We start from the raw sequence: 22,150 nt of genomic DNA, 5'->3' as shown, positions 1-22,150 counted from the left end.
GACCTTGCTGAATTTCCCAGGCCACATAATGGCTTCTGGTTTAATGGAGAATTTTATGTCAGAGGATGCCTGTCCCTCGATGCTCCCAACTTTCTTTCTGCTCTGAGATCTATTGGGAAATATGACCCAGTTCACGATATCAAAGTTGGCAGTCAGCTCCCCATTCTGATCAGAATACATCCCTCCTATGGATGAATTGGAAAGCCAAATTTCTTTCAAGAAAGTGTGAAGCTAGAATGGCAGAGAAAACACAAGCTTTAGAAAACATGATATCCGGATTTTGTGAGAAAACAGAAGGCTTGTGTGCAAACTCCATAAGAGATGAGAGTAAATTATGTTTAAACAAAATAATTGCAGGATATTTCTGGGTACAGTATATGATTGAGCAAAGCTTTTAATGACTTTGGATATTTTGTGGGGCATAGTCTTGTTTTTCTTAGATAATTGAGTAAGATTCCAGACATCTTACCAGTTTTGAGAGAATGGTCCTAAATCAAGGACACTGAGGCCTCGTGTCAGCTAAAGATAACAACCTTTTGGTCATTACAACTGGTCTTTTATCAGGTTATAAATTCACAGGAAATATGACTCAAATAAACACATATAGAGCACATCCTAGCAAGCACTTGGCAACTGTAGAAAGCTAACATGCCTTTTAATTGGCTTTAACCGATCCTATTGTGATTTCAACTTTCTGTGTTTTAAAAAAGGTTTTCTTTAGTGAATTTCTTTTCATTTTAACTTTTTTGTAAAGTGGTTTGAGGTTTTTTTCAGGAGTCAAGTAATACTGTATTTAAATGTTATGAACTAAATATAGTAATTAATCAACCAATTAATTAATTAAACTCTATGTAAGAGAATGCTCCTTAACAATTTTTCATAGCTTATTTTGTGCTTTGAAAGATTCCCCCCTACCTTTCCCAAATCATCTATTAAAAAAAATTATTTTAATCAATTTTCAAAGTATATTAGAACCACAAAAATAGATGAACAATTAAAAAAAACTTATTAACATGTCCTACTAAAGACAGGGCATAGGAAACCTAAACATATTTAACAATAACAATGACGTAAACTACAAAGAATATACAATCTGAAACGGATTCCAGAAGGTATTTACAAAAAAGGGGAGAGGACAGACCTGCCATGGCTGCAGTCTTTGAAGTTCCAATCTGCCTCCTCCACTCGCCATTAACATCCATTTGGATCTGGATGAATATGCAACATTTAAGGCTTGGGCCACAAACTGGACGCCATAGTAAGTGCTGTAGCGGTCTTGAGACCAGATTTTCCCCATCTCTTTCTGGGACAATGCTTCCAGTGGTTCCTTTTCTGTGCATCTTGTCCAACCCTCCACGGATAGCACACTGTTTGAACATGTACAACTGAATGCTCTTGACCAAAACTGTGCAGCTGCAGCTCTAGCTTTAAATGAAAGTGGAGTATAGTAGCCATGTTCTGTCCGTTTTTTGGTATTCATTACAAAGGACAAAGAACCTTGGGCAGGCTCGAAGTAATCTGTGCCACCAAACAACATCTCATCAATGTCCAGAAGATCTGTTGTGATCCAGACTATCCCCTGTGATTTCCTCACTTCCTGAATTCTTTGTAACATCACAATTGGATAAATTCTGTGCTCAGAGTCCCCATAATAAACAAACACCTTGACTCGTCTCAAATCAGATGGTTTACAATGTAAGGATGACATTTGTCCCAGGGTCGAAATATGAATTTTTTCCAAGAAAGCAACACAAATCCCACTGCGGATGATCAGAAGGGTGAAGGCTCTTAGGAACCTTTCTCCATTGTCATTGTCTGGAACAAAGAGACCGATCCACGTCCACCCAAAATGTAGCAACAACTTGATAATCCCCATGTGCTGGGTTTCTTCTTTGGGGACCATCCGGTAGACAAAAGGGAACTGGGTTTTGTCATCCAGATCCTGAGCAGCAGAGCCAAAACTGATCTAGCAAGAAAAGGATTGGTGTCATGTTTTCAGGAATACACAAGAAAGGCCTCATTGCATGACCAGGCCAAAGGCCCATCTTCTCACAGTAGCTAACCAGAGGCTTATGGGATACATGCCATGTCTCTGATGGTGGAATCGTGTTCAGAAGAGGACCTGGAGTTTACAGAGAAGGAAGTGGCTCAAATGGACACTGGGGAAGAACAGGGCATCTGGGTCTTGTGGGGTCATGACACCCCAAAGTCTTCCTAGAGTCACAATGGGGCACTACACAGAATGAGAGGCAGAAGCTAAGCAGCTGCACAGTCTGGAGGCGTGCAAGTACTTAAACTTCTGTGTTCAGTTAGCTGTCAGACATCCACTGGTCTTCCTGAGAAACAAGAACCCTTTAGGGGCCAGGGGTACTTTCAACCACATCTTCCTATTGACAAACCGGGGAAGAAGAAGAAGAAGAAGAAGAGTTTGGATTTGATATCCCGCCTTTCACTCCCTTTAAGGAGTCTCAAAGCGGCTAACATTCTCCTTTCCCTTCCTCCCCCACAACAAACACTCTGTGAGGTGAGTGGGGCTGAGAGACTTCAAAGAAGTGTGACTAGCCCAAGGTCACCCAGCAGCTGCATGTGGAGGAGCGGAGACGCGAACCCGGTTCACCAGATTACGAGTCCACCGCTCTTAACCACTACACCACACTGGCTCTCTGGGAGGGAGATAGGAAGTGGCTGAGGGTTTTCTAACTCGCTTTCCACTTTATTACAAAGTGATTCCCCCCCCCCCTTTGGCCTCTCTTTTTGTGTGCTACTCTTTTGTGTTCCCTGGAAAATTTGGCCCTTAGGATATTGCTGAAGTACAACTTCCATCAGTCTGTACAAGCATGGCTAATGGCCAGATGGTTGGCTTTGCAGTTTAGAAACTTCTGGGGGCATGAAGGGGTTCCTCACCACTGCTAGAGAGACAGCAGAGAGGAATTAAACACAACAGATCTCTTCCCTTCCAATTCTTACCTGGGGCATTTTGTAGATGCCCAACATGCTTGAAATAAGGTGGGGGATTTCAGAAGAAGTTGCTTCAAAAACAGCCAACACCTTATTCTGTCTTCCACAGCTGTAGTTTGGAATACTGTCTAGCATGGCATCAGCAGTTGTCCTGACATCAAAAGCGGCCTCATAGATGCTATAGCCCAGGGTGACATTGGCTAAATGCTTAAGATGCCGGGTGATCTCCTGGGTTGCAAACAAGATGGAGAGGACTGGTGAGGTGTCCTTTGCTGACCAACTGCAAATAAATGAATAAACGAAAAATCGTTTTAGCTTCCATTCTCCATTAAATGAAAACAACTCCTTGCTCTATGCAAGTTATATCTAACGGGCCAAACTCTGCAGCTAGGAAGGAGCAGAATCTTGCCCAGATCCACCAACAAAGAAAGGAGTAGCATTTAGGAGAGCTTGATCTGGGGTGAATTAGATTGAAATACTCATTTAGAGTTCCTTAAGTTGGGAAAAACTATTTACAGGATGAGAAGATATGAAAGAGAGAAATGCCCTCTCTTGGTCTACCCACCTTAACTTCTGAGTCTGGTGGAACTACCTAGTAAGGTTCCTATACTGATTTGAGCGTTCCAGCGAGTCTGAAGTGAAGGAGGTGGTCACCTTACATTCCAATTTTTACACATTCTTTGACCCACAAATGCAAGATTGCACCGTGGATTATGAATTTATTTAAGATACGTTGTAATCCACATACACCCAACACACCAGGGACATTTAATTTAGACAGTTTGTTGGGAATAAAGGAATAGAGGAAGCTGTCAAAGCTGTTAATACTTGACTAGGAAGAAACACCCTTTTTCATGAGACATGAGATGATCAACTATGCTTTAGCTGCATTAATGAAACTGAAGCCCAAAATAGGGAAAGGGTTCTGAAACAACCTCTTTGTTTGCAGGATAACAAGGGGCATGGCCAGAAACTAGATGCTGCCTCTGGAAAACAGCAATAAATGTGAACGCAAACTGCGTAACGTAAAGTCACTTACGTAATAACAGTGTTTCTGGGATGCCGTGAAAAGTTGATTGGGTAAGTTATAAAAACTTTAGGAAATATGACCTGACTAATGAGGTGGTCTCCTGGCCTGTAATAATTCAACGGATCAGTTCCTATATTTCGGTTCAATGGGCATTTTGCTTTCAGCATCCTACTGGCTCCATGGGGCATTAGAAGCAGAAACAGCAGCAGCAGAAATATCATCCTGGCTATGCCTGCAAGAATCATACACTCTTGTGACAGCAGTTACATTAGAAGCACAGCTGGACTCCTACAGTAGTTTCAGAAGCAAAGGTAGAAAAAAGAAACCTCCCATAGAAATAAGAGGCTTCTGATATTTATGACCTTGTTCTTCTTTCAGGCTTGTGGCAATAAGTTACCTGATGCTGCCTGTGATTCTGATGTTTTGTTATTTGTGGACTCCAAGGCCATCGTTGGGGAAATCCCTGGACTAGATAAACAAATCACCATGATTTTGATAATTATAGGGTTAAGAAGGTCCACCTCCTCTGCAACTCCCTGGAATCGGTGTGTGACTCAATGGGCATCTGCAGAGCCAGAGCAAAACATGTTTGTGAGAACTCAAAGATGGGACTCTCAATTTGGGCCCTGCTCAGCTTGAGGAAACATTAACTTCAGTAAAGTCCAAGAAACTATAGCATATCTAGCGTTATGATTAGTTGGGTCCAGGATCTGGGGCACACTATTGATTTTGAAAGGTGGGAAAAACTGTGTACTAAATCAAATTTACAGCATGTGTGTAAAGAAAATGTATTTAAGATGATGTACCGATGGTATATCACACCTGCCAAACTTGCTAAAATCTATATTAATCAAGACAAAAATTGTTGGAAGTGTAATGAGAAGAATTTCCTCCATATGTGGTGGACTTGCTCCAAGTGAAAGCCTTCTGGGATATAATATATAATGAGTTAAAAAAGGTTTTGAAATATAAGTTCAGTAAAAAAACAGAGGCATTTTTATTAGGTTTAATTGGTGAAGAAATACATAAAAGAGAGGTAAACATGTTTATGTAGGCCACAAGGGTTGCAAGAACACGTCTGGCTCAGAAACGGAAGCAGCAGGAACTCCCAACACTGGAAGATTGGCAGGTCAAGATGGTGGAGTATGTAGAGATGGCCAAGTTGACAGGGAAGATCCGGAATCAGTGTGACGTACTGTTTCAAAAGGACTGGAACAAATTTATATTTTATATGAAAGAAAATTGTAAACATTTGAAAACGTTTGTAGTCCTGAATTGAAATGTTTTGTAATGTAAATATAAGGGGCTGATTTACCGACAAGAAGGTGAAATAATATAATTTGACAAAGGGTAAATAAGTGATTATAGAAATGTGAAAAATATGGAAAGATATGTGGAAGTCAAAAAGAGGGAGGGAAGGATGTTGATACTCTTACAGAGTAATATATTAAGTTATAGAAGTATGTAAAAAAAATGTGAATATGATTTAAGTGGAAAATCTAATAAAAATTATTTAAAAGAAAGAAAGAAAGAAAGAAAGAAAGAAACCATAGAATAGCCAAAGCAAAACGTGTTTGTGAGAACTCAATGATGTGACTCTCAAGTCCAGGGAACTATAGAATAGCTATGATGGACCAAGACCAGCAAGGCAGGACTTGATAGAGGTGTATAAAGTCCTTCATGGTGTGGATAATATGGATAGGAAAAGTTTTCCTCCTTCCCAGTAATAATACTAGAAGTTTGGACTTTAAGTGGAAATTTAAACCCTTGTGTCCTAGGCCCCTGTCCAACTCCCTGATCACTACACCACACTGCCTCAGAACTATAGATTCATCGGCATCCAATGGAGGTCTCTAACACCGAGCTAAGCCATGAGATACTCACATGAGCTAATAGAAGTTCGGGTTTATGAGATAGCCCAATCAGCTGACTGGTCCATTGGATTTAGACAGCAGCAATAATATCTGGCTTTAGCTAAGCAATATACAAGCAGCCAACTAGAAATTCAATTCAATTCTGCTTCCAATGAAGCTGAATGTTAGAAGAGTCAGGACAGAGAAATCTGTTCTAGACTTTGAAGTTTGCTCCTTCCCTGGAAGAATTTCAATCATACATAGTTGGGCTAAGGAAGGCTATTAACATAAATGTTAAATTCAGTAAGTGGCTATTCGTTTGCAGCGAAAACGGGTTGGGAGGAGGTTCTTCGCCACTTACAGTACAAAGCTACTCACTACAACTATCAAACGTGAAACTGAAAAGAGACTGAAGGATCATCAGGTGTTCCGGTGTCTGCGGATGATCCTGCTGGGTGAACCTGGTGTTCCATTTCTCAAGGATCTTCTGATAGGACTGTCACTGCTTGCGATAGAATTGTCAAATCGTCGAGTTGGAAGGGATCCTGAGAATCATCTAGTCCAACCTTCTGCAATGCAGGAATATGCAACTGATGAACAGTGGTTTGTGGGAGGTCACAGCTCAGATGCAAATGAGGGGAATAGTTGGGAAATAATGGGAGAGGAGGAGGAGTCGGCAGAAGTGGAGCGGCAGCTGGTTGATACGATGTCATTAGAAAGCAACCAAGACCCTCCATCTCCTAGAACCTGGCAAGCCTTAAAAGTAGGAGAGCAAAGAGCTCAAAGACACGTAGCAACACCTGGAGAAGTGACGAATGAGGATGTGGGAGAGACAAGGGTGGAGATTCACTCGGGACAACACCATTATCCAAGAGGCTCAGTTCTATAGCCTCTTTGTAAAAATTGAAATAAAAAAGGACGGTAAGAAACCTTTCCTTTTCTTTTTGCTTTCCTGGGCAACCAGCTGGAAGCTGCTGACAGCATCCTGATAGCAGTGTTTGGTCCACGTTAACAACATAGTATTTTATGTGAAACCAAGAATCTTCAAAGAAGCTAAGACTTAGAAACTACCACCTTCACTTTTTGTAGTTAGATGTGCCTTTGTGTTCAGATCTGGCCTGAGGATGATAATATAGCACTTGGGAAGGAAGATGCAGCCCAGAAGCCCAGCACTGGAGGCCAACATAGAGAAGACCTGCACAGCAACCATGAACTTCCCTTTTGTGCTCAGGTAGGTGGGCACAAAAGACATCCAAACACTGCAGAAGACCAGCATGCTGAAGGTGATCAGCCTGGCTTCATTGAAGGACCCGGGAAGCTTTCTGGCTAGAAAAGCCACAGTGAAGCAGATGGCAGCCAGGAAGCCCATGTAACCAAGGACAGTGTAGAACATGGCAACAGATCCCTCATTGCATAGAAGGATGATCTCTCTAGCTTGGGAGTGCATGTCGGAGTCTGGGAAGGGTGGGGAGAATCCAAGCCAGATGGTGCAGATGACAACCTGCATACTGGAACAGGAAAGGACAATGGAGTTGGCTAGACTCTTCCCCAGCCATCTCCTCACCTTGTTCCCTGGCTTTGTGGCCAGAAAGGCCAGCACCACCGTGGTGGTTTTTGCCAAAACAGAAGAGACAGCAACCGAGAAGATGATGCTGAAGGCTGTTTGTCGGAGAAGACAGGTTGCTCTTCTTGGCTGGCCGATGAAGAGGAAGGAGGACAAAAAGGAAAGCAGGAGAGAGCTGAGGAGGATATAGGATAAGTCTCGATTGTTAGCTTTGACTATGGGAGTTTCCTTGTATTTAATGAAGATTCCTTTCACAATGCCAGTGGTCAAGGACAAGAAGAGAGCAAAGGAAACCAGGACAATCCCCAAGGGTTCTTCATAAGTGAGAAATGTTATAGTCTTGGGGACACATTTGTCTCGTGCTTGATTTGCATGCTGATCTTCTGGGCATCTGGTGCAAATCTTTGCATCTGAAGAGAAGAAGAATGACTTCAGAATGACTAACAAAATTCTTACATCCATACCTGTCTATTTTCTGACAGAGGTTGCCATGGTGATGGACTGTGCGTTTGAGATGTCAGGAAAATACAGTCTTTAGCAAGGTGTGCTGGGAAGAATAAGGTAGAAAACAAGGCTGCCTTGTTGGCTAGGCTGGCTGAAGATTGGTTGGGAGAGATTTCTTCCACTGAAATGCTGCAGTGCTATGGTAAACAAGTCGCTCTTGATCATGTACTAAGATCTGGACTTCCTTCATGCAGACTGAAGGTGTAAATATGCAAATCAATCATATTTCTTAAAGCTACGGCAGTCTCCCCATAGTCTATAATTCTCCAAATGAGCATGAACCCTGTGTTACCCTTGGAATACCAAGAAATCTTGCCTCTCCCTTTCCTCTGGAGTTACCCACCTTCCTCAATGGAGATTGTCCCTTCCGCACAAGGAGCACAATCATAGCAGCAAACAGCCTCCCCTTCTTTAGCCACTCTGGAATATCCAGGGTGACAGCTTTCAGTGCATCTTGAACGAGGCACGACCTAAAAAGAAGGAAAAGGACCACCCAAGGAGATCAGCATAAATTACAGACATCATCTGAAGGCCCTGGCTAAAAATATGCTCAAATAAAAATCATTTTTATAATACTGAGACCAGGTTAGAAAGCTTTAAAATGGGAGTGAGACCCTTTCAAATTTGGTAGAACTGTGGTGAGCTCATTTTCTTTCTGACATAAAATTTCATTTTTAATTGTTGAACACAAATATTGTTGAACACAAAGGATTAAACAAACTATGGCCTTTTAAACTGAATTTGAGATTTATTGTTCTTTTTTGTCACTGTGAAAAGGTTGCCATGTTTTGGACAAAGTTGTTGAGCTTTATTTTTTCCCTTTCTAAATGTTTTTGGGCTTTTCTTTGAATTGTTACTCATATTATTTTTTAAATCACTCTGCTTGCCATATGTACAGGTTTTCCAGGACATGTTGATGTCAGGAAAAAGCACCAAGGCAAAAGCCAGCTCCAGATGGCTGGAATGCAAAACAGGATGTTGTGGTTTCTCACTGTACTGTTGGAGAAAGGGTGGAGCCTATTCTCTGTACTGAGCACCGGATGTTAGCTCAGAGTGTCATCTGACCTGTGCTGAAAGTACAGGGGAGGAGTTAAGACTCTTCTGATGGAGTCTGAAGGGAGCAGTCACATTTCTATGTACTGTTGAGTGACAGGAATAAAACATGTAGAAAGGACTCCTGTCTGTCTCATTTCTCCTCCCTGGGAGAATGCAGGGAGGGAGAGAGAAGCAGAGAAGCAGAGGGTGTGTTCTATCTCATGACTAATGAGAAGAATCGCCGGGTTTGTTTACCTAGCCTGCCGGAGGTCGCAGACGGACGGTAAGCACAGTATCTCGCTCAATTGCCTCGGGGGAGGCCAGGTACCTCTGCCTGTGAGCTCAAGATACCAACAGTTGCTGTTTCAGCAAAAAGCTGTCTGGGTGCGATTTCTGCAGCCCTTTCCTAGATGTGTCCAAGACAACCCGGAAGAATGGCAGCCATACACTATGAAGCGTATTGTTGTGCTTTTATAGGCAGTCGCTGTTACTGGGCACCTGAAAAAGCCCACATGGCAGCTAGGGCCACACTGCCAACTTTTGGCCCATTGATGTCCTTGTTTCATCCACTCAGAAGGATAGATGAAAATGCAAGCTTAAGAGCAGCCTCTCTTTGCCCCTCTCCATCTGATTTGCAATGCAAAAAAGAGAAGGGAAAACAGAGAGGGAAAACAGCAGCGGTGTACACAACCAGGAGTGGGTCTCTCTCTGCACAGGGCCCACTTAGGGTTAAACTGAAAATGGCTCCTATCAGCAAATTATCAGAACTTAACAGATGTCACAGCAAGGGAACGAGGGCCAGTTGTGCCATAGTTGTTAGAGAGTTGGATGAGAACCCAGGAGACTAAGGTTCAATTCCCAGGTAGCCATGAAGCTCCATAGAGAAAAGGTGGGATATAAGTACGATAAATAAACAGATAAATGCAATGACCTTGCTGAAGTTCCCAGGCCACATAATGGCTTCCGCTTTAATGGAGAATTTTATGCCGGAGGATGCCTGTCCCTCGATGCTCCCAACTTTCATTCTGCTGTGAGATCTATTGGGAAATACGACCCAGTTCACGATATCAAAGTTGGCAGTCAGCTCCCCATTCTGATCAGAATACATCCCTCCTATGGATGAATTGGAAAACCAAATTTCTTTCAAGAAAGTGTGAAGCTAGAATGGCAGAGAAAACACCAGCTTTAGAAAACATGATATGTGGATTGTGTGAGAAAACAGCAGGCTTGTGTGCAAACTCCATAAGAGATGAGAATAAATTATGTTTAAACAAAATAATTGCAGGATATTTCTGGGTATATGATTGAGCAAAGCTTTTCATGACTTTGGATATTTTGTGGGGCATAGTCTTGTTTTTCTTAGATAATTGAGTAAGATTCCAGACATCTTACCAGTTTTGAGAGAATGGTCCTAAATCAAGGACATTGAGGCCTCGTGTCAGCTAAAGATAACAATCTTTTGGTCATTACAACTGGTCCTTTATCAGATTATAAATTCACAGGACATATGACTCAAATAAACACATATAGAGCACATCCTAGCAAGCACTTGGCAACTGTAGAAAGCTAACATGCCTTTTAATTGGCTTTAAGCTATCCTATTGTGATTTCAACTTTCTGTGTTTTAAATAAGGGTTTTCTTTAGTGAATTTCTTTTCATTTTAACTTTTTTGTAAAATGGTTTGAGGTTTTTTTCAGGAGTCAAGCAATACTGTATATAAATGTTATGAACTAAATATAGCAATCAATCAATCAATCAATCAATCAATTAATTAATTAATTAATTAAGTGTTATGTAAGAGAATGCTCCTTAACAATTTTTCAAAGCTTATTTTGTGCTTTGAAAGATTCCCCCTAACTTTCCCAAATTATCTTTTTTAAAAATAATTTTAATCAATTTTCAAAGTATCTTAGGACCACAAAAATAGATGAATAATTAAAAAAAAACTTATTAACATGTCCTACTAAAGACAGGGCATAGGAAATCTAAACATATTTAACAATAACAATGAAGTAAACTACAAAGAATATAAAATCTGAAACGGATTCCAGAAGGTATTTACAAAACAGGGGAGAGGACAGACCTGCCATGGCTGCAACTTTTGAAGTTCCAATCTGTTTCCTCCACCCGCCATTAACATCCATTTGAATCTGGATGAATATGCGACATTTAAGGCTTGGGCCACAAACTGGACGCCGTAGTAAGTGCTGTAGCGATCTTCAGACCAGATTGCCTCCATCTCCTCCTTGGATAAACTTTCCTGTTGTTCCATTTCTGTGCATCTTGTCCAACCCTCCACGGACAGCACATTGTTTGAACATGTACAACTGAATACTCTTTTGAAAAACTCTGCAGCTGCAGCTCTAACTTCAAATGAAAGTTGAGTATAGTAACCCTGTTCTGTCCTTTTTTCGGTATTCATTACAAAGGACAAAGAACCTTGGGCAGGCTGGAAGTTATCTGTGCCACCAAACAACATCACATCAATGTCTAGAAGATCTGTTGTGATCCAGACTATCCCCTGTGATTTCCTCACTTCATGAATTCTTTGTAACATCATGATTGGACGAATTCTGTGCTTAGAGTCCCCATAATAAACAAACACCTTGACTCGTCTCAAATCAGATGGTTTACAATGTAAGGATGACATTTGATCCAGGGTTGAAATATGAAATTTTTCCAAGAAAGCAACACAAATCCCACGGCGGATCAGCAGAAGGGTGAAGACACTCAGGAACCTTTCTCCATTTTCATTGTCTGGAACAAAGAGACCGATCCACGTCCACCCAAAATGTAGCAACAACTTGATAATCCCCAAGTGCTGGGTTTCTTCTTTGGGGACTATCCGGTAGACAAAAGGGAACTGGGTTTTGTCATCCAGATCCTGAGCAGGAGAGCCAAAACTGATCTAGTAAGAAAAGGATTGGTGTCATGTTCTCAGAAATACACAAGAAAGGCCTCATTGCATGACCAGGCCAAAGGGCTATCTACTCACAGTAGCTAACCAGATGCTTTTGCATGTATGCCATGCCTTTGATGGAGGAATCATGTTCAGAAGAGGACCTGGAGTTTACAGAGAAGGAAGTGGCTCCAATGGACACTGGGGCAGAGCAGGGCATCTGGGCCTTGTAGGGTCATGGCACCCAAACCTCTTCCTAGAGTCACAATGGGGCACTACACAGAAGGAGAGGCAGAAGCTAAGCAGCTGCACAGTTTGGAGGAGTGCAAGTACTTAAACTTCTGTGTTCAGTTAGCTGTCAGACATCTGAGAAACAAGAAACTCATTAGCAGCCAGGGGCTACTTTCAACCACATCTTCTTATTGACAAACCGCTGAGGGAGTTAGGAAGTGGCTGAGGGTTTTCTAACTCGCTTTCCACTTTCTTGCAATGTGATTTCCCTCTTTGGTCTCTCTTTTTGGGTGCTACTCTTTTGCGCTCCCTGGAAAATTTGGCCCTTAAGATATTGCTGAAGTAAAACTTCCATCTGTCCATACAAGCATGGCTAATGGCCAGATGGTTGGCTTTGCAGTTAAGAAACATCTGGGTGCATGAAGGGGTTCCTCACCACTGCTGGAGAAACAGCAGAGAGGAATTAAACACAATTGATCTGTTCCCTTCCAATTCCTACCTGGGGCATTTTGTAGATGCCCAACATGCTTGAAATTTGGTGGGAGATTTCAGGAGTTGCTTCAAAAACAGCCAACACGTTATTCTGTCTTCCACAGCTGTAGTTTGGAATACTGTCTAGCATGGCATCGGCAGTTGTCCTGACATCAAAAGCGGCCTCATAGATGCTATAGCCCAGGGTGACATTGGCTAAATGCTTAAGATGCCGGGTGATCTCCTGGGTTGCAAACAAGATGGAGAGGACTGCTGATGTGTCATTTGCTGAAAAACTGCAAATAAATGAATACACGAAAAATCATTTTAGCCTCCCATTCCCCATTAAATGAAAAGAACTTGCAACATTCCTTGCTCTGTACGAACAGAAGAAGAGCTTGCTGGTTTTATATCTATTGGGGCAAACACTGCAGCTAGGAAGGAGCAGAATCTTTGTCAGGAACTCCTTAGAGGAGGAGAAGATATGAAAGAGAGAAATGTCCTCTCTTGGGCTATGCCCACCTTAACTTCTGAGGGTGGTGGAACTACTTGGTAAGGTTCCTATACTGATTTGAGCGTTTCAGAGAGTTTGAAGGGAAGGTGGTGGTATCCTTACATTCCGATTTTTACACATTCTTTGATCTGCAAATGCAAGATTGCACCGTGGGTTTAGAACTTATTTAAGATATGTTGTAATCCAAATACACCCAAGACCACCAGGGACATTTAATTTAGACAGTTCTGTTGGGAATAAAGGAATAGAGGGAGCTGTCAAAGCTGTTAATACTTGACTAGGAAGAAACACCCTTTCCCCATAAAAATACAAAATGATACATGAGATGATCAACTGTGCTTTAGCTGCATTAATGAAACTGAAGCCCAAAATAGGGAAAGGGTTCAAAAATAACGTCTTTGTTTGCAGGATACTAAGGGGCATGGCCTGAAACTAGATCCTATCTCTGGAAAACTGAAGCCCAAAATAGGGAAAGGGTTCAAAAATAACGTCTTTGTTTGCAGGATGCCAAGGGGTCACTAGGTACTTGAATGCTGACTCTCAATCCCCAAATCTTCTTCCGAAGGCAATAGAGGGGCAATGGAGGGAGAAGGTTTAATCAACTACCTGACATTCAGGAGACATCTTAAGGCAGCCCTGTTCAGGGAAGTTTTTAACGGGTGATATTTTATTGTATTTTTGGTTTTTATGGAAGCCGCCCAGAGTGGCCAGGGAGGCCCAGCCAGATGGGCGGGGTATAAATAATAAATTATTATTATTATTATTATTATTATTATTATTATTATTATTATTATTATTATTATATCAGGCATGGCCAGAAACTAGATGCTGTCTCTGGAAAACAGCAATAAGTGTGAATGCAGACTGGGTAACATAAAGTCACTTACGTCTTAGCAGTGTTTTTGGGATGCCGTGAAAAGTTGATTGGGTAAGTTATAAAACCATTTGGAAATATGACCTGACTAATGAGGTGGTCTCCTGGCCTGTAATAATTCAACGGATCAGTTCCTATATTTCGGTTCAATGGGCATTTTGCTTTCAGCATCCTACTGGCTCCATGGGGCATTAGCAGCAGAAACAGCAGCAGCAGAAATATCATCCTGGCTATGCCTGCAAGAATCATACACTCTTGTGACAGCAGTCACATTAGAAGCACAGCTGGACTCCTACAGCAGCTTCAGAAGCAAAGGTAGAAAAAGGAAACCTCCCATAGAAACAAGCCCTGCCAGCCCCAAATCTCCCAGGTCCGGCTTCTGATATTTATGACCCAGTTCTTCTTTCAGGCTTGTGACAATAAGTTATCTGATGCTGCCTGTGATTCTGATGTTTTGTTATTTGTGGACTCCAAGGCCATCGTTGGGGACATCCCTGGACTAGATAAGCAAATCACCATGATTTTGATAATTATAGGGTTAAGAAGGTCCACCCCCTCTGCAACTCCCAGGAATCGTTGTGTGACTCAATGGGCAGCTGCAGAGCCAAAGCAAAACATGTTTGTGAGAACTCAAAGATGAGACTCTCAATCTGGGCCCTTCTAAACTTGAGGAAACATTAACTTCAGTAAAGTCCAAGAAACTATAGCATATCTAGCGTTATGATTAGGTGGGCCCAGGACTAAATCAAATTTACAGCACGTGTGTCACTCAAAGAAAATGTATTTAAGATGATGTACCGATGGTATATCACACCTGCCAAACTTGCTAAAATGTATAGAAATCAAGACAAAAAATGTTGGAAGTGTAAGGAGAAGAATTTCCTCCATATGTGGTGGACATGCTCCAAAGTGGAAGCCTTCTGGGATATAATATATAATGAGTTTAAAAAGGTTTTGAAATATAAGTTCAATTAAAAAAGAGGCATTTTTATTAGGTTTAATTGGTGAAGAAATACATAAAAGAGAGGTATACATGTTTATGTATGCCACAAGGGCTGCAAGAACACTTCTGGCTCAGAAACGGAAGCAGCAGGAATTCCCAACACTGGAAGATAGATTCATTGGCATCCAATGGAGGTCTCTAACACCGAGATAAGCCATGAGATACTCACATGAGCTAATAGAAGTTCGGGTTCATGAGATAGCCCAATCAGCTGACTGGTCCATTGGATTTATACAGTAGCAATAATATCTGGCTTTAGCTTAGTAATATAGTAGCAGCGAACTAGAGATTCAATTCAACTCAGCTTTCAATGACGCTGAGTGTTGGAAGAGTCAGGACAGAGAAATCTGTTATAGACCTTGAAGATTGCTCCTTCCCTGGAAGAACTTCAATCATACATAGTTGGGCTGAGGAAGCCTATTAACATCAGTGTTATCTACGGGGTCCAGTATGTAACAATCCATTATACATTCAAGAACAGTGTGTTTTACTGCAGGTGTTAGTGGAGTTTGGGGCAGATTCTTGAAGATGTGGAACCTGTTGAGGTTCTATTGCTCTTTGAACCACTGGGGGGAAAAACATGATTGTTAAAACTCACTGATGGGCCTTTTAATCTATGTATGTGTAAAAGTTTCCTGTAATGCCAACAGTGCAATCCACAGCCAGCATTTAAAGACAATATTGATTTACACCAGTTCAGTTCAGTGAAATGGACATCTTCATTAACAAGTCCATCAGATTATAAAATGGATAGGACTGTAGGGACTCTCTATCCTTGTTATACATTCACTTTCATCATTCATTACTACTTCCTTTCACAATCTTATTGTGGTCCCATGCATGTGATCTCCCAACCGTTGCCCGGCTTTATTTATTAAAGCTTGCCAAGAGGGTATCAGTGGGTGGATTCAGGAGTTTTCAATGCATCCTCATGGAAGAAGGTAGTCCTGGCTGTCTTGAAATATGTGGTGGCTTGATCACTCTTGAATATTTCCAACATGAGCCTATTGACTTATGACGACTACTGCTAACAGGTCGCTAATACTGGTTGTTTTGGAAGTGCAGATGGTAGAGAGGTTTCTGGCAAGACATTTGTGAACAATGATTTTATGAATTTAGAGCTTCTGCAATTTTCCTGCCATAAACCAGGTGTCAGGGACTGGGCAGAGGAGGAATGGTGTAGAACGCCTCGCCATCTTGACTCTTCCAGAGAAGAGGAAGACAGTATAGATTTATAACAGTATAGAGGTCACAGCTCAGAGGCAAATGAGGGGAAAAGTTGGGAAATAATGGGAGACAAGGAGGAAGCGGCAGAAGTGGAGCGGCAGCTAGTTGATACAATGTCATTAGAAAGCATCCAGGACCCTCCATCTCCTAGAACCTGGCAAGCCTTAAAAGTAGGAGAGCAAAGAGCTCAAAGACACGTAGCCACACCCAGAGAAGTGACGAATGAGGATGTGGGAGAGACAAAGGTGGAGATTCACTCGGGACAACACCATTATCCAAGAGGCTCAGTTCTATAGCCTCTTTGTAAAAATTGAAATAAAAAAGGACGGTAAGAAACCTTTCCTTGTCTTTATGCTTTCCTGGGCAACCAGTCAGAAGCTGCTGACAGCATCCTGACAAATTGTCCTGAGTCAACTTTAATTGGTGGTTAGGTCATAAATCATGACAGATGGCGTAGAGGAGCCACGGGGCAGCCAGCCAACACTGATAACCGAGAAGAATCATTTCAATGGCTTTTACAACAAAATTTATTGTTAGGATCACACATAGAACAATTAAGCAGCACAATAAATCAACAAAATGCAGAATTCGCAAAGATTTCCTGGGGTATCACCTCACAAGTGAGGGGGTGCATATGGATCCAGCTAAGGTGCAGAGCGTAGTTTCGCGGCAGGAGCCCAAGACAAAGAAAGACCTGCAGAGGTTTGTAGCATTGGCCAAATATTACCACAAGTTCATGTCAGCCTATTTGAGATTCACTACACCCCTCACAGATTGCTTGTAGGGCAAGAATCCGTTCCAGTTGACAGCTGAGGCACAACAGGCATTTGAGCATCTCAAAACCTTGTTCTCCTCAGAGGCGTACCTAGCTCATGCAGACCCCCACAGGGTGTTGGTCAAATAAACAGACGCCTTTGACAGAGTGGTTGGTGCTGTGAAAGGAAGACAAAGATGACCAAAGTCTTTATACTTTCCTGGGCAACCAGCTGGAAGCTGCTGACAGCAGTGTTTGGTCCACGTTAACAACATTGTATTATATATGTAAAGCCATGAATCTTCAAAGAAGCTAAGAATCAGACACTACCACCATCACTTTTTGTAGTTAGCTGTGCCTTTGTGTTCAGATCAGGCCTGAGGATGATAATGTAGCACTTGGGAAGGAAGATGCAGCCCAGAAGCCCAGCACTGGAGGCCAACATAGAGAAGACCTGCACAGCCACCATGTACTTCCCTTTTGTGCTCAGGTAGGTGGGAACAAAAGACACCCAAACACTGCAGAAGACCAGCATGCTGAAGGTGATCAGCTTGGCTTCATTGAAGGCCCCAGGCAGCTTCCTGCCTAGGAAAGCCACCGTGAAGCAAATGGCAGCCATGAAGCCCATGTAGCCAAGGACAGTGTAGAACATGGCAACAGATCCCTCATTGCATAGAAGGATGATCTCTCTAGCTTGGGAGTGCATGTCGGAGTCTGGGAAGGGTGGGGAGATTCCCAGCCAGATGGTGCAGATGACAACCTGAATACTGGAACAGGAAAGGACAATGGAGTTGGCCAGACTCTTCCCCAGCCATCTCCTCACTCTGTTCCCTGGCTTTGTGGCCAGGAAGGCCAGCACCACAGTGATGGTTTTTGCCAAAACAGAAGAGACAGCAACTGAGAAGATGATGCTGAAGGCTGTTTGTCGGAGAAGACAGGTTGCTCTTCTTGGCTGGCCGATGAAGAGGAAGGAGGACAAAAAGGAAAGCAGGAGAGAGCTGAGGAGGATATAGGATAAGTCTCGATTGTTAGCTTTGACTATGGGAGTTTCCTTGTATTTAACGAAGATTCCTTTCACAATGCCAGTGGTCAAGGACAAGAAGAGAGCAAAGGAAACCAGGACAATCCCCAAGGGTTCTTCATAAGTGAGAAATGTTATAGTCTTGGGGACACATTTGTTTCGGGCTTGATTTGCATGATGATCTTCTGGGCATCTGGTGCAAATCTCTGCATCTGAAGAGAAGAAGAATGACTTCAGAATTACTAACAAAATTCTTACACTCATACCTGTCTGTTTTCTGACAGAGGTTGCCATGGTGATGGTGTGTGCGTTTGAGGTGTCAGGAAAATACAGTCTTTAGCAAGGTGTGCTGGGAAGAAAAAGGTAGAGAACAAGGAGGTGCCCATTTTGGCTAGGCTGCCTGAAAATTGGTTGGGAGAGATTTCTTCCACTCAAGTAAACTGTACTGCTATGGTAAAAAGTCGCTCTTGATCATGTGCTAAGATCTGGACTTCCTCCATGCAGACTGAAGGTGTAAATATGTGAATAAATCATATTTCTTAAAGCTACAGCAGTCTCCCCTGAGTCTTCAGTTCTCCAAAGGAGCATGAACCCTGTGTTACCTCTGGAATACCAAGAAATCTTGCCTCTCCCTTTCCTCTGGAGTTACCCACCTTCCTGAACGGAGATGGTCCCTTCTGCACAAGGAGCACAATCATAGCAGCAAACAGCCTCCCCTTCTTTAGCCACTCTGGCATATCCAGGGTGACAGCTTTCAGTGCATCTTGAACGAGGCACGACCTAAAAAGAAGGAAAAGGACCACCCAAGGAGATCAGCATAAATTACAGACATCATCTGAAGGCCCTGGCTAAACATATGCTCAAATAAAAATCATTTTTATAATACTGAGACCAGGTTAGAAAGCTTTAAAATGGGAGTGAGACCCATTCAAATTTGGTAGAACTGTGGAGAGCTCATTTTCTTTCTGACATAAAATTTCATTTTTAATTGTTGAACACAAATATTGTTGAACACAAAGGATTAAACAAACTATGGCCTTTTAAACTGCACTTGAGATTTATTGTTCTTTTTTGTCACTGTGAAAAGGTTGCCATATTTCGGACAAAGTTGTTGAGCTTTATTTTTTCCCTTTCTAAAAGTTTTTTTGGCTTTTCTTTGAATTTTTAATCATTTTTTTTTTTTAAATCACTCTGCTTGTCGTACGTTTGGGTTTTCCATGGCATTTTGCTGTTTCAGCAAAAAGCTGTGTCTGGGTGCCATTTCTGTAGCCAATTCCCGGATGTGTCCATGAGAACCCGGAGGAATGGCAGCCATACACTATGAAGCGTATTATTGTGCTTTTATTGGGAAGCTGATGAAGCCCACATGGCAGCTAGGGCCACACTGCCAACTTTTGGCCCATTGATGTCCTTGTTTCATCCACTCAGAGGGATAGATGAAAATGCAAGCTTAAGAGCAGCCTCTCTTTGCCCCTCTCCATCTGATTTGCAATGCAAAAAAGAGAGGGGAAAACAGAGAGGGAAAACAGCAGCGGTGTACACAACCAGGAGTGGGTCTCACTCTGCACAGGGCCCACTTAGGGTTAAACTGAAAATTGCCCCTATCAGAAAATTATCAGAACTTAACAGATGTCACAGCAAGGGAACGAGGGCCAGTTGTGCCATACTTGTTAGAGAGTTGGATGAGAACCCAGGAGACTAAGGTTCAATTCCCAGGTAGCCATGAAGCTCCATAGACAAAAGGTGGGATATAAGTACGATAAATAAACAGATAAATGCAATGACCTTGCTGAAGTTCCCAGGCCACATAATGGCTTCTGGTTTAATGGAGAATTTTATGCCGGAGGATGCCTGTCCCTCGATGCTCCCAACTTTCCTTCTGCTGTGAGATCTATTGGGAAATACGACCCAGTTCACGATATCAAAGTTGGCAGTCAGCTCCCCATTCTGATCAGAATACATCCCTCCTATGGATGAATTGGAAAGCCAAATTTCTTTCAAGAAAGTGTGAAGCTAGAATGGCAGAGAAAACGCCAGCATTTAGGAAACGTGATATCCGGATTTTGTGAGAAAATGAGTATGTGGGTATTTTATTGAGCAAAGCTTTTCATGACTTTGGATATTTTGTGGGGCGTAGTCTTGTTTTTCTTGGATAATTGAGTAAGGTTCCAGACATCTTACCAGTTTTGAGAGAATGGTCCTAAATCAAGGACATTGAGGCCTCGTGTCAGCTAAAGATAACAACCTTTTGGTCATTATAACTGGTCCTTTATCAGGTTATAAATTCACAGGACATATGACTCAAACACATACAGAGGACACATACAGGCAAGCACTTGGCAACTGTAGAAAGCTAGCATGCCTTTTAATTGGCTTTATCCTATCCTATTGTGATTTCAACTTTCTATGTTTTAAGTAAGGGTTTTCTTTAGTGAATTTGTTTATTTTAATGTTTTTGTAAAGTGCTTTGAGGGTTTCTTCAGGAGTCAAGCAATATATAAATGTTATGAACTAAATATAGTAATTAATTAATTAAGCTTTATGTAAGAGAATGCTCCTTAACAATTTTTCATAGCTTATTTTGTGCTTTGAAAGATTCCTCCCAACCTTCCCAAATTATGTATTAAAAATGATTTTAATCAATTTTCAAAGTATATAAGAACCACAAAAATAGCTGAGCAATTAAAAAATCCTTATTAACGTGTCCTACTAAAGACAGGGCATAGGAAACCTAAACATATTTAACAATAACAATGGCGTAAACTACAAAGAATATACAATCTGAAACAGATTCCACAGAGTATTTGCAAAAAAGGGGAGAGGACAGACCTGCCATGGCTGCAACCTTTGAAGTTCCATTCTGTTTCCTCCACTCGCCATTAACATCCATTTGGATCTGGATGAATATGCGACATTTAAGGCTTGGGCCACAAACTGGACGCCGTAGTAAGTGCTGTAGCGGTCTTGAGACCAGATTGCCCCCATCTCCTTCTGGGACAAAGTTTCCAATGTTTCCTTTTCTGTGCATTTTGTCCAACCCTCCACGGATAGCACATTGTTTGAACATGTACAACTGAATGCTCTTGACCAAAACTCTGCAGCTGCAGCTGTAGCTTCAAATGAAAGTCGAGTATAGTAGCCATGTTCTGTCCGTTTTTTGGTATTCATTACAAAGGACAAAGAACCTTGGGCAGGCTCGAAGTAATCTGTGCCACCAAACAACATCTCATCAATGTCCAGAAGATCTGTTGTGATCCAGACTATCCCCTGTGATTTCCTCACTTCCTGAATTCTTTGTAACATCACAATTGGATAAATTCTGTGCTCAGAGTCCCCATAATAAACAAACACCTTGACTTGTCTCAAATCAGATGGTTTACAATGTAAGGATGACATTTGTCCCAGGGTCGAAATATGAATTTTTTCCAAGAAAGCAACACAAATCCCACTGCGGATGATCAGAAGGGTGAAGGCTCTTAGGAACCTTTCTCCATTGTCATTGTCTGGAACAAAGAGACCGATCCACGTCCACCCAAAATGTAGCAACAACTTGACAATCCCCATGTACTGGGTTTCTTCTTTGGGGACCATCCGGTAGATAAAAGGGAACTGGGTTTTGTCATCCAGATCCTGAGCAGCAGAGCCAAAACTGATCTAGCAAGAAAAGGATTGGTGTCATGTTTTCAGGAATACACAAGAAAGGCCTCACTGCATGATCAGGCCAAAGGCCCATCTTCTCACAGTAGCTAACCAGAGGCTTATGGGATACATGCCATGTCTCTGATGGTGGAATCGTGTTCAGAAGAGGACCTGGAGTTTACAGAGAAGGAAGTGGCTCAAATGGACACTGGGGAAGAACAGGGCATCTGGGTCTTGTGGGGTCATGACACCCCAAAGTCTTCCTAGAGTCACAATGGGGCACTACACAGAATGAGAGGCAGAAGCTAAGCAGCTGCACAGTCTGGAGGCGTGCAAGTACTTAAACTTCTGTGTTCAGTTAGCTGTCAGACATCCACTGGTCTTCCTGAGAAACAAGAACCCTTTAGGGGCCAGGGGTACTTTCAACCACATCTTCCTATTGACAAACCGGGGAAGAAGAAGAAGAAGAAGAGTTTGGATTTGATATCCCGCCTTTCACTCCCTTTAAGGAGTCTCAAAGCGGCTAACATTCTCCTTTCCCTTCCTCCCCCACAACAAACACTCTGTGAGGT

The 22,150-nt window shown here is 42.1% G+C and overlaps 1 protein-coding gene and 1 long non-coding RNA gene across 3 annotated transcripts in view; one reads left to right on the top strand and one right to left on the bottom strand.

Annotated features, from left to right (window-relative positions):
- The window catches only part of LOC308581370, a 97,126-nt gene that overhangs the window by 6,767 nt on the left and 68,209 nt on the right, over positions 1-22,150 (top strand). The gene's annotated exons all lie outside the window — the stretch shown is intronic.
- LOC308580929 (vomeronasal type-2 receptor 26-like) lies at positions 3,061-21,655 on the bottom strand. The gene is made up of 4 exons (XM_081183239.1): positions 20,769-21,655; positions 19,725-19,952; positions 18,593-18,719; positions 3,061-3,238 (listed from the first exon to the last, which is right to left on the bottom strand). Exons 1-4 carry the CDS (start codon positions 21,528-21,530, stop codon positions 3,159-3,161), a joined length of 1,197 nt encoding a protein of 398 aa, XP_081039365.1. The 5' UTR covers positions 21,531-21,655; the 3' UTR covers positions 3,061-3,158.

Source organism: Podarcis bocagei, assembly GCF_964188305.1.
Source record: "Podarcis bocagei genome assembly, chromosome: 2".
NCBI classification, from domain to species: Eukaryota; Metazoa; Chordata; class Lepidosauria; order Squamata; family Lacertidae; genus Podarcis; species Podarcis bocagei.
The sequence above is the reverse complement of the archived record's forward strand: the minus strand, read 5'-3'. Positions and strand labels throughout refer to the sequence as shown.